Source organism: Phaseolus vulgaris, chromosome 8 (assembly GCF_000499845.2).
Source record: "Phaseolus vulgaris cultivar G19833 chromosome 8, P. vulgaris v2.0, whole genome shotgun sequence".
Taxonomy (NCBI): domain Eukaryota; kingdom Viridiplantae; phylum Streptophyta; class Magnoliopsida; order Fabales; family Fabaceae; genus Phaseolus; species Phaseolus vulgaris.
In genome coordinates this window covers 43542831-43555082 of record NC_023752.2, presented here as the reverse complement: position 1 = coordinate 43555082, position 12252 = coordinate 43542831, and the positions used below count along the sequence as shown (strand labels likewise).

General features: G+C 40.3%; 1 protein-coding gene across 1 annotated transcript; it reads left to right on the top strand.

Moving 5' to 3' along the window:
- The first annotated feature begins 1774 nt into the window (after positions 1–1774).
- LOC137825184 (uncharacterized) lies at positions 1775–2275 on the top strand. The gene has a single exon (XM_068630859.1). The coding sequence runs from the start codon at positions 1775–1777 to the stop codon at positions 2273–2275; it is 501 nt and encodes a 166-aa protein (XP_068486960.1).
- The last annotated feature ends 9977 nt before the right edge of the window (positions 2276–12252 follow it).

Here is a 12252-nt window from a genome sequence, read left to right as displayed (position 1 = left end):
TATCACGGCATCCATGATTTCTTGTGAGAACGGCATTGGAAACTCCCTAGGTGGTGTCGCAGGTTCTCGATCTCCTTCCTCATGTGCGCCTGCATGGTTTTGCAGATCCCTGCGCAATTCCTCATTCGAGAGGTGCAGTTCTTCGTTCATTGCCCGTGATGCCGCCAAATCATCTTGGATGCGTTCTTGGTTTGCTCTTGACGCATCCACTTCTTCTTGAAGGGCCTGCATCATTTCCATAACCTGTTGTAGGGTGAGGCCTTCGCCTCCGTTTGGTGCAAGAGGTCCTTGCCTCGTACTTCTCATCCTTTTGGTTCTTGTTGGTGGGACAATGTTTTGTATCGTGCCCCATGTGGGCGCCAAATGTTCCTGCCGGTTAACCAAAACACCTTCGTGCGTCTACGAGAGTCTCATACCCAAGAATCCTTGCGTTCAGTCGTGCTTTCCTCTCGATTGAACACCTGAAAACACAAAGACAAAGGGCGCCCTAGAGACCATTTGCACTCTGACACTCAAGTCAATCTTCGGCTAGGAAACACCAAAACTGTTTAACGTAAAACTGTAACTGTGTGTGTTAAGCGACGCAAATGAATAGCGTACCTTGTCAAGTTTGTTACTTCCCTTTATATAGACTGAAACTAGGGTTTCCACTGTTTCTATTACCCAAAATAGGCTTCCTGAGGGGGTGAGCCCCAGCGCCGCAGTTACCCACTCTTAGGATAACCTAGCGCGTGGGGTTCCCTAACTAGAGTGCAACCTCTGACGGGATGACCACCTGGATGCCTCCTCGTGCACCTGATCTCTGTGGTCACCCGTCTTGGGAGCGCCCTAGCTATACACGTGTCATGCATGCAGCTCACCGCTGGAACATGACCCTCACAGGTTGCATCCTTTCCAGTGGCTCTATACTTGTGTTACGCCTAAACGCGTCATCCACTCTACACGCATGGACTTCCGTTACCTAGGCTTCTCCCTTACTGATAATTGGTGTGTGGTCTGGGATCCACCTCTCGTGGCCTAGCTCTGTTGTTCGAGTCCCCGATGTCCGACCTCTCCACACTGCCTAGTAGCACGTCGGTACATTTTGGTGACCGATGTCTGACCACACTTCGGTTCCTTAGCGCACGTGCCTCACGGGACACTGGCCCACGCTGCTCGTGGGACCTCGCTTACATGGCCCCTACATTACTAGTGGTCAACGACGCCCGAGGACTGGTCAATACACTTTCAATATTTTTTAATTTAAGATGGGTTTGTTAGTTATTAATCCATATTTTATTATCATGAAATGTTGGTTATTAATTTAGATTTTATTACCCTTAAATTATTTATCGTTGCATTAATGGAGTTTACAGGGTTGCTAGTTTTCCTATTTTATAGCTTTCAATATTTGTAATTTTATTATATATATATTATTGGAGTAAATCAAAATGAATGTATCAGTTTAACAGTTTTGCAATTTCGTGTAATTACGTTCAAACAGTTTCTACAACCTTTTGACTTCTGTTATTTTCTTCAATTAGTTTCTACAACTGGTATCAGAGTCAGTCTGTTATCGTGAACTCTACCCAATTATCAGTCCCTATCCTTGATGGAAAAATTTACAATCGGTGGTGTGTGCAGATGAGAGTTTTGTGTTGATTATCATGAGTTATAGGATGTCGTTGAGAGTGGAGTGTCTGCATTAGCTGATAATGCAACTGAGGCGCAACGAGTAGTGCATCGTGACTAGAAGAAGAAGGACAAGAAGGCTATGTATCTCATCTATCAAGGGATGAATGACGAGACATTTGAGCAGATAGAAGGAGTAACAACTGCAAGTGAGGCTTGGATCATTTTGTCAACCAATTATAAAGGTGATGACAAGATCAAGAGGGTGCATCTTCAAACCCTAAGACGCCAATATGAACTGCTGCAGATGGAAACCACAGAGACTGTTGATGTATATATAAATAAAGTTCTTGCCTTGAAAAATCATATGGAGACCAATGGTGAAACACATTTGGAGCAGACAAAGGTGGATAAGATTTTGAGATCTTTAACTCACAAATTTGAACATGTTGTTGCCGCAATTGAAGAGGTCAATGACATTTCAACAATGACAGTAAGGTTATTGTCTAGTTCCCTACAAGCGCATGAGCAGTGGATGAATGACAATAAGATTGGAAAACCAATTGAACGGGCTTTACAAGAACAAGCCTCAATTGGTAGCTCATATCATAAACACGGTAGTTCACGAAGCAGAGGACAGGGACGAGGTGGTAGTTATTGTTAAAATATATGACCTTAAACAATAGGGGGTGAATTGTTTATAAGAGGTTTTTGAAAACTTTTTCAGGTTTAATGAAATTTTGTGTATAAATCCAGAACAGGAATCAAGTTAGCCAAGAACACAAACAGTTATTCAACAAACACAGAAAAACAATCAGTTGTTTCTTCGAAACAATCGGTTGTTTATATTAGTTGAAATTTAAATCAGCTTAAAACATAATTTAAAGGAGTTCAAAGAAAGGGAGAATCACACAAACAGTTTATATTGGTTCACTCTTCAACCAAGAGCTACATCCAGTTCCCAGAAACCACTGGGTAATCCACTAAGCAATCAAACTAGATTACAAAACACACAACACCAAAGTAGTGACCTTGAACCCTTCAAGAAACACACTACCTTTGGCAAACCATGTTAAAATATATGGCCTTAAACGAGAGGGGTGAATTGTTTAAGAGGGGTTTTGAAAACTTTTTCAGGTTTAACAAAATTCTTTGTGTGAATCCAGAACAAGAATCAAGTTAGCCAAGAATATAAGCAATTAAACAGCAAAGCAACAGAAAAACAATCGGTTGTTTCTTCAAAACAATCAGTTGTATATACCAGTAAAGCTAAAAACAGAAATTAAATGAGTTTAGAGTAAGATAGAGATATACCAACAGTTTATACTGGTTCACTCTTAAGCCAAGAGCTACATCCAGTCCCTAGAAAACTACTAGGTAATCCACTGAGCAATCAAACCAGATTACAACACACAAACCACCAAAGTAGTGACCTTGAACCCTTCAAGAAACACACTCCCTTTGGCAAAACACACCAAGAGTATTGATCTTGACCACCTCAAGAACACACAACACTCCTTGGCAATACAACACCAGAAATACAGAAGGTTTAGAAGGGATTACACTTGTTCACAGTACAAACTGAAATCAATACAATTACAATCATATTCCACTCTCTTTGAAAAACCAAAGCTTGATGTGAATGTTCAAATCTTAGAAACAATATCTCTCAAACTGAAAAACTCAAATTGTTTATTCTTATTGTTTGAAAACATAAATAAACCATTTATACTTTTAAAACATTGATCAAAGCAATTAATGAAGGAGCGTATTCAGTTGAAAAACATTTAAAGCAGATTCAACATTCAAAACAAAATTTTGTTAGGATTTTCAAAGAAACAATCAGTTGAAACCACGAAACAACCGATTGTTTGGTTTGACAGTTAAGCCAACCGAACTAAAACAGTTTTCAACATTTTCAAAACTTGTAAGAGTAAAACAACCGGTTGATTCGACAAAACAACAGGTTGTTTTTCACTTAGTTGGAAAAACACTTGATTTCAAAATGGTTTTAAATCACATCAGTTTTAGATTCAACAAAGGAGTGGATCACATTCTATTCTACCTAGATCCCACCCAAGCACATCAACAACACCAGCCTTTCATCAAACACTTTGGATTTGGATTCTTCAAAGCACTTGATCACTCTTGATCAACAATCTCCCCCTATTTGATGAAAACAAATCCCTGGTTACTTGTGTTGATCTTGATTGAATCTGAAACTGCACTTGCAAAACAAAAACTATGCAATCCAGAGCATCTCTTATAGTAGGTTATGACCATACCACAACTAATTTTCTGCATAAATCAAAAGGCAGAAAATCTAGCCAAAACCAACAACTATATCAGAGAAACAACCGGTTGTTTCCTCAATTCAATCAGTTGTTTTTATCAGTAGAAGCAAAAACAACTTAAAAATAGAAATTTAAAGAGTTATAACAGTTTGTAGAACAATACAGAAACCATATCTCCCCCTATTTGTCTTCACAAATAGACTTTATGCAGAGAAAACAGTTTAAAAGAGATTTTGAGAGTCAAGAATGCCTAACTCATTTCTTAAAATGAAAAACCTATCTTTTGGCAAAGGTTTTGTAAATATATCAGCAAGTTGTAGTTTTGTTTCAATGAATTTCATCTCACAATCTCCATTGTTCACATGATCTCTTATGAAGTGATGACGAATCTCAATGTGCTTTGTTCTTGAGTGCTAAATCTGATTTTTTGTGAGATTTATAGCACTTGTGTTGTCACAAAGCAAAGGAACCTTGCTGATCTTCATACCAAAATCTACAAGTTGTTGTTTAAGCCAAAGAATTTGTGCACAACAGCTTCCAGCAGCAATGTATTCAGCTTCTGCAGTAGAAAGAGCTACACAAGCATGTTTCTTACTATGCCAAGAAATGAGACTTGATCCAAGGAGATGACAAGTGCCACTTGTGCTTTTTCGATCCAGCTTACACCCTGCAAAATCAGAATCTGAATATCCAATTAAGTGTATAGGAGAGTAAGAAGGATACCATAGACCAACACTGGTTGTTCCTTTGAGATATTTGAGAATTCTTTTTGCAGCCTTGAGGTGAGATTCCTTTGGATTTGTTTGATATCTTGCACAAAGACACACGACAAACATCATATTCGGTCTACTTACTGTGAGACAGAGTAAGGTGTTAGAAAGTATGGCTTTAAACTAGAGGGGGGTGAATGATTTAAACAGGGTTTTCGCAAACTTTTAAGCCAAGAATGAAATTACTTCGAGAAAACTTGAATCAGAATTCAGTTTGCCAAAAACACAAAGCAAAAAGCATAGCACCAGAAAAACAATCGGTTGTTTCGCAGAAACATTTGGTTGTTTATACCAGTTCACAAATATAAAACTGAATTTAAAGAGTTAAAGGATAGAGAGAATGCACACAGAGGTTTATACTGGTTCACTTTTAACTAAGAGCTACATCCAATCTTCCCAGAAACCACTGGGTAATCCACTAAGCAATCAACCCTAGATTACTTACAAAACCACCAAAGAAGTGACCTTGATCCCCTCAAGACACACTTCCTTTGGCTTCAGCACAACACCACTAAGAATGCTGATCTTGACAACCTCAAGAACACACATCACTTCTCAGCTATAAACACAAAGTTTCTTTCAAAGTACAGAGGATTACACTTGTTACAGAACAAATCTGAAATCAATACAAGATGAAAATCCTATATCACACTCTCTTTGATCCAGCAATCTCTAAGCAATTCTCAACTATTTCAAAAGCTCATTCAGTGAAAAACTCAAATCTGTTTTTCTATGATTAAAGCAAAGTTGTTTGTTACACAATCTTAACAAACTATTTATTGCAATTAAAGATTGGTCAAAGCATTTAAAACTGAAGCGTATTCAGTTATAAAAACATTTAATGCTCAGTCAAAGTACAAAACAGTTTTCTGTTATGGTCCCAAAACAAACAATCGGTTGTTTTCACGAATCAATCGGTTGTTTTGGTTTGACAGCAAGTCAACCATCAAAAACAGTTTTCAATCAGTAAGACGTCGCCGAGTAAGACGTCGCCGAGTGTAGACATCGCCCCAAAGTAAGACATCGCCCTAAAGTTGGGTGGCGGCACTGTGGGACCCTCCGCACAGAATAAATGATCGAGTCAAAGGGGCACCCACGGAGTATGATGGCGCGAGAGATACAGCGCTCAAGTTAGAGCCCAAGTGGCTGTACCGACCAGGTCATCAGGCGTGATGACGTGTCTTGCACGCGCTTGAGTGGGGCGCGCTCAATGGAACGCGTAGGCTAGAAAAGATGAATGGCTCGGAAGTGGGCATAGTCGCCGATCGGTGTATTGGCGTTCTCCGATCTCTGGTGTGCGTAACCGGCGGTCACCAGAGTTGCGTCGCAGTCGCCGTATGAGAATGACTAGGAGATCGGGTGGTTTACACACCGCCACAAGGAGCACGTCGCCGGGTCTCCCAGCGAACTTAGTTAAGGCTGTCGAAGGCTCAGAAGGGTAATTCCAAGCGTGTAAGTTCAGTAAGACGATGGTGGCACCAGCTTGGGGCATGAAAGTCGAGTGGGTTGGGGGAAACACCTTGCACATCAGCGACAGGATTCCCAAAGTGGACATTTGTTGGTGGCAAGGTTTCCCCAGCTAGAACATGCATGGCGTAGCAGTAAGGAGGGTGCCATTCGCGACGAACGATATCATAGAGATGATGCACCTTGTTGCATCCGATACTCGCCTTGTCGGGTGGTGTTTCACAGCGCATTACGTGATAGGTTGTTCCTTGAGTTGAGGACTTAGCTGTGCGGCTGGTTACTACACAAAGAATGACGTTTAAGTTGCCCCAATCCAGATGATGACACGTGTAGGGTTGGATGTCACCAGTTACTCCAACCTAGATGATGACACGTGTAGAGTTGGAAGCGATGGAGAAATGACGCTCAAGTTGCCTTAGCTCAGATGACTACACGTGTAGGGCTGGGCGCTACCTGCTAGCCCAGCCCAGATGGCGACACGTGCAGGGCTGGATGCGAGCCACGCGTCCAAAAGCATAACGACCTGGAGAGAGAAGAAACCTAGCTATAAAGGTAACCTCAACAGAATTTGCAGAGGTACGCTTTCATAATTACACAGAGCACTAAACCTTAGTTGTTCTTGACGGCGCACCCAGCTGTGAGCACAAGGTAATTAGGGCAACACAGTTTTAGTCCTTGAGTACAGTTTTCGACCACCCTCAGAGCATTCGTTCAAGTGCTCCGATACGAGGGTGCGTCACCTTTGATGTTTCTCGTTGGCTGACTTTAGCGTCGGAGTGCAAACGGCCGCGAGGGCGCCCCTTTGTTCTTCTTTTTCAGGTACTCATACACAAGAGGGAATGAAGGTGCTCTAGCTCGTGAGTACAAGCCACTCGTAGAGACGACCCAGGTCAACCGGCCGGAACATTTGGCGCCCACTGTGGGGCTCGATATAAAACATCAGTCCCACCACACAAGTTTTTCAGTTCCAGTTGCAGTTTCCAACCTAGTTCCAGCCCTCGAATCGTAGATAGTCAAGGGGGGCTTCCAGAAACCACGAACAGAGACCCGCACGCACTAGGAGCGAAGAGATGACCATACAACAAATCGTGGAGAAGCCCTCCAATCAGTGAATGAAGAAGCCAAGGCTGACCAGTTAATGTCATTCCTTGAGCGCGGAATGTGGCAAACCTTAGTTGTATTTCAGCTAAGATATTCGTGCTTAATGTTTTCTCTTTGAACAATGTGTGATAAATCTGTTCTTGGAAGATGATGCATTTAACTTTGTTGATTTATCTGAATTGGCACATGATAAGTTGACCTAGCTCGGTATAAGTACGAGCATAGGCGCTCTGTGGAATTAATCTGTTTGTTGATTTGTTTAAGCACAACACAGGTAAAGTCAACCTAGCTCGGTGTCAGTGCAACCACCCGAGTATAGCCGCCCCGTGAGCAAATGGTTACCTAGTGCCAAGTAAGACAGGGGCGTGAGCACCATGCAGGAGAGCCCGTCAGCTCGACCCAAGGGTTCGGGGGAGGTCATCGGTGATTGGGCACAAGAGGTGAGTCGTGAGCTCAACTCAGATGTTGGTCGGCCCAGAAAAGGGTCATGGAAGTGTTGGACGACGAAGCCTGTCGATGAAAGGTCAAGCCCTCAGGACAACTCCTCTAAAAGGTACATTACGACTCATGTGCACTGACCCTTGGCTCAGAGACAATCTGGACATGGGCACCCTAGATCGCAGCTCGCCACCAGTGTGGTTCGAGCCTTCTTTCGGCGATCGGTGGCAATAGTAAAAGTTTTAAAGTCCCCATCGTTTTTCGGCGATCGGTGGCAATAGTTAATGTTTTAAAGTCCCCATCGTTTTTCGGCGATCGGTGGCAATGGTTAAAGTTTTAAAGTCCCTGTCGTTTTACGGCGATCGGTGGCAGTAGTTAAAGGTTTTAGAAACCCTCATCGCCACCTGGCAATCGGAGGTGAAAGTTAAGTTTTAAGTCCTACTCGCCTAGAACGAGTATAGGCGAGAACAGATCAAAAGTCCTACTCGCCAAGAACGAAAGCTCTCCCATCATGGACATTTCAAACTCACCTTGCATGGCAGCTACAAACTCCTCACATAAACTATCTTTGGTAGCACCAAAAATGATGTCATCAACATAGATTTGGACCAAAATAATTTCAGAATTTGCTTTCTTGATGAAAAGAGTTTTGTCAATCATTCCTCCTTCATAGCCATGAGATAAAAGGAAGTTATTAAGCCTCTCATATCACTGCCTTGGAGCTTGCTTAAGCCCATACAGTGCCTTTTTCAACTTAAAAACATGGTTGGGATGTTGATGATCCTCAAAGCCCGGTGGTTGCTCAACATACACTTCTTCATTGATGATTCCATAAAGGAAAGCACTCTTAACATACATTTGAAACAATTTGAATCCACTCATACAAGCAAAGGCCAGGAACAACCTTACAACTTCTAATCTTGCAACTGAAGCAAAGGTTTCACCATAGTCAATACCTTCTTCTTGATTGTAGCCTTTGGAAACTAGCCTTGCCTTGTTTCTAGTAATCACTCCAGCCTCATCTAGCTTGTTTCTGAATACCCATTTAGATCCAATGATGTTCATCTCATCTGTCTTGGGGTCAAAAAACCACACATCATTCCTAGCAAACTGATTTAGCTCTTCATGTATTGCATCCACCTATTTTTCATCTTTAAGAGCCTCTTCAATAGACTTTGGTTCAACTTGAGAGACAAAAGTAGTATGCTTGCAGAAGTTTGAGATAGAGCTACGTGTAGAAACACCCTCCTTTATTTGCCCAATGATGTTCTCCACTGACAGATCCCTTGGAATTCTCATTCTTTAAGCAACTCATCCTGCTACGGAATTTCAACCAGTTGTTTCGATGAATCAATCGGTTGTTTTTCTGGACAACAATCTACTTTCTGCATAATGATGTTTTTTTCATCCTCTTCAGTGTTGTTCTTTGAGGGTTTTAAGACTTTGTGATCAACTTCATCAAATACCACATGAACAGATTCTTCCACAATCATGAGCCTTTTGTTGTAGACTCTATAAGCATGACTTTTGGAGGAATATCCAATGAAAATGCCATTGTCCATTTTTTCATCAAACTTTCCCAGATTTTCTTTCCCATTATTCAAAACAAAACAGTTGCATCCAAACACTTTTAGGTGACTAATGTTTGGCTTCCTTTCATTGAAGAGTTCATATGGAGTTTTCTTCAAAATTGGCCTTATTAGCACTCTATTCATCACATAGCAAGAAGTGCTAACAACATCAGCCCAAAAATACTAGGGTAGGGAGGATTCACTTAGCATGGTTCTTGCTAACTCCTCAAGAGATCTGTTCATTCTCTCCACTACACCATTCAGTTAAGAGTTCTTAGTGCAGAAAAATTGTCCAAGATCCCTCTCTTCTCACAGAATTTGCTGAATTTCTCATTTTGAAATTCCCCTCCATGATCACTTCTTATTCAGCCAATACTGTTGTTTCTTGTGTTTTGTAAACCTCTAGCAAGATTTTTGAAGGCAGATAAAGCATCACTCTTTGATTCCAAGAAGAGTGTCCATGTGTACCTAGAAAAATCATCCACAATAACAAGAGCATAATAGTTGCCACCAAGACTCATGGTTCTTGAAGGACCAAACAAATCCATGTGAAGCAGCTCAAGGGGTCTTGAAGATGAAACAACATTTTTAAGTTTGAAAGAATTTGTAACTTGTTTCCCTTTTAGACATGCTTCACATATGTGGTCCTTCTCAAACTTAAGTTTGGGCAACCCTATGACAAGATCTTTTGAGATTAATTTGTTTAAGTGATTCATATGAATGTGAGCTATTCTTCTATGCCATAACCAAGACTCATCATGTTTAGAAAGAAGACAACCAATGGAACAAAGAGAAGAGATATCTAAGAGATAGACATTGTTGATTCTTTTACCAATCAACATTACCTCCTTGGAGTTGGGAAGGCAGATTTCACAAGAGTTTGACTTGAAGATGACTTGATAACCTTTGTCACACAGTTGGTTAATGCTAAGCAGGTTGTGTTTTAGTCCTTCCACATACAAGACATCGTGAATTAGCAATATACTCTTGTCTCCTATAGAGCCTCTTCCAAGAATCCTTCCTTTGTTGTTGTCTCCATATGTCACATGCCCTACTTGTTTGAGGATGATGTTCACAAACTTAGGTTTATCTACAGTCATGTGTTTTCAACAACCACTGTCCAGGTACCACAACTGCATGTTTTCCATCAATTTTCCCTACAAAAGACAAGTTCAAGTGCAAAGATTTGATCCCCTTACAAATGTAGGTCCTTTTGATTTACATTCATCACTGGGAACTACAGAACTTTTGGGGAATCCATCTCATAATACCTTTAGGAACAAAATATTTCCTAATTTTACAGAACCTAACTGAGTGGCCTCTTTTCATGCAGTAGAAACATGTAACAACCGATTGTTTCGATTTTTCAATCGATTGTTTTTCTGGCATTTTTGAAGAAGAGTTTGAAAACTTGTTCTGTGGATTAAAACCCAATCCAGCTTTTCCAAAAAAACACAGTTTTGAGATGCCAAGACACTCTCAAAGTTGGATTTACCTTTTGAAAGCTTATCCACAGTTTTTACAAGGTAGTGCACCTTCTTTTCAAGAGATTCACAGTTTTCACAAACAAGAGAGTCACACTTGCAAGAAGAGTTTTTGTAAAGCATTTCAATATTTTCAAAATCTGTTTTTGAATTTTCCAATTCTTCTTCCAATGCTTTGACTCTGTTTTCAAGTCAGTTGTTCATTCCTTTCAAACGGCTGTTCAAGAGAGCCAATCAGTTAGCTTCTTCATGAGTTTCTTTAAACGCTTGAAGCAATTGACTATAGTTTTCAGCATTTAAGGAGGCACAAGAACTTACATTGCTTTCACTGCTTGAATCATCTTCCTTTTTAGCCATCAAACAAAGATTGGCTTTTCCAACTTCACTCGAAGAGGTGCTTGATGATTCATTATTGCAAGCTTTTCTTGATTTTCCTTTCTTCTCTTCTTTGTTTAGTCTTTTAGCTATAGTATATCCCTGTTCACCACATTCAAGGTATGCATAATTGTTAGTTTTAACCTTGGTAAAGTTTTTGTTATCATACCTTTTGGATGAGTCCCTTTTGTTGATTCTTTTCTTCAACAATTTTCTGAGTTTCTTAAATAGCATGCTAAGCAATTTCTCTTCCTTCTCATTTGTCCCTTCATGAATGACTTCTAAAGTGTCCAACATTTCTTTAGCTGATTCACATTGGGAGATCCTGAAAAATTCATTTGAGTTCACAGCAGATGTTATGATATTCTTGGCAATGCAATCAAATTTGGCCTTTTCATTTTCTTCATTAGTCCATTGGGACCAAGGTTTTTTAGTAAAAGATCCACCCTTTTCAATTTTAGGAATGAAATGACCATTTCCAATTGCATCCTAAATTCCTTGATCAATAGATTCAACAAAGATTTTCATTCTATCTTTCCAATACTTATAATTCAAACTGCAAAACAAAGGTGGTTTGTTAATTGAAGCACCCTCCTCAATAGGTAGTTTTTCAGCCATAGAAAAAAAAGATTTTAGGATCAAACTTGAATATTTTTCAAGTACCAAGCTCTTGATGTCAATTGTTAGAATATATGGCCTTAAACGAGAGGGGGGTGAATTGTTTAAGAGGGGTTTTTGAAAACTTTTTCAGGTTTAACAAAATTCTTTGTGTGAATCCATAACAAGAATCAAGTTAGCCAAGAATATAAGAAATTAAACAGCAAAGCAACAGAAAAACATCCGGTTGTTTCTTCAAAACAATCGGTTGTTTATACCAGTAAAGCTAAAAACAGAAATTAAATGAGTTTAGAGTAAGAGAGAGATACACCAACAGTTTATACTGGTTCTCTCTTAAGCCAAGAGCTACATCCAGTCCCCAGAAAACCACTGGGTAATCCACTAAGCAATCAAACCAGATTACAACACACAAACCACCAAAGTAGTGACCTTGAACCCTTCAAGAAACACACTCCCTTTGGCAAAACACACCAAGAGTATTGATCTTGAGCACCTCAAGAACACACAACACTCCTTGGCAACA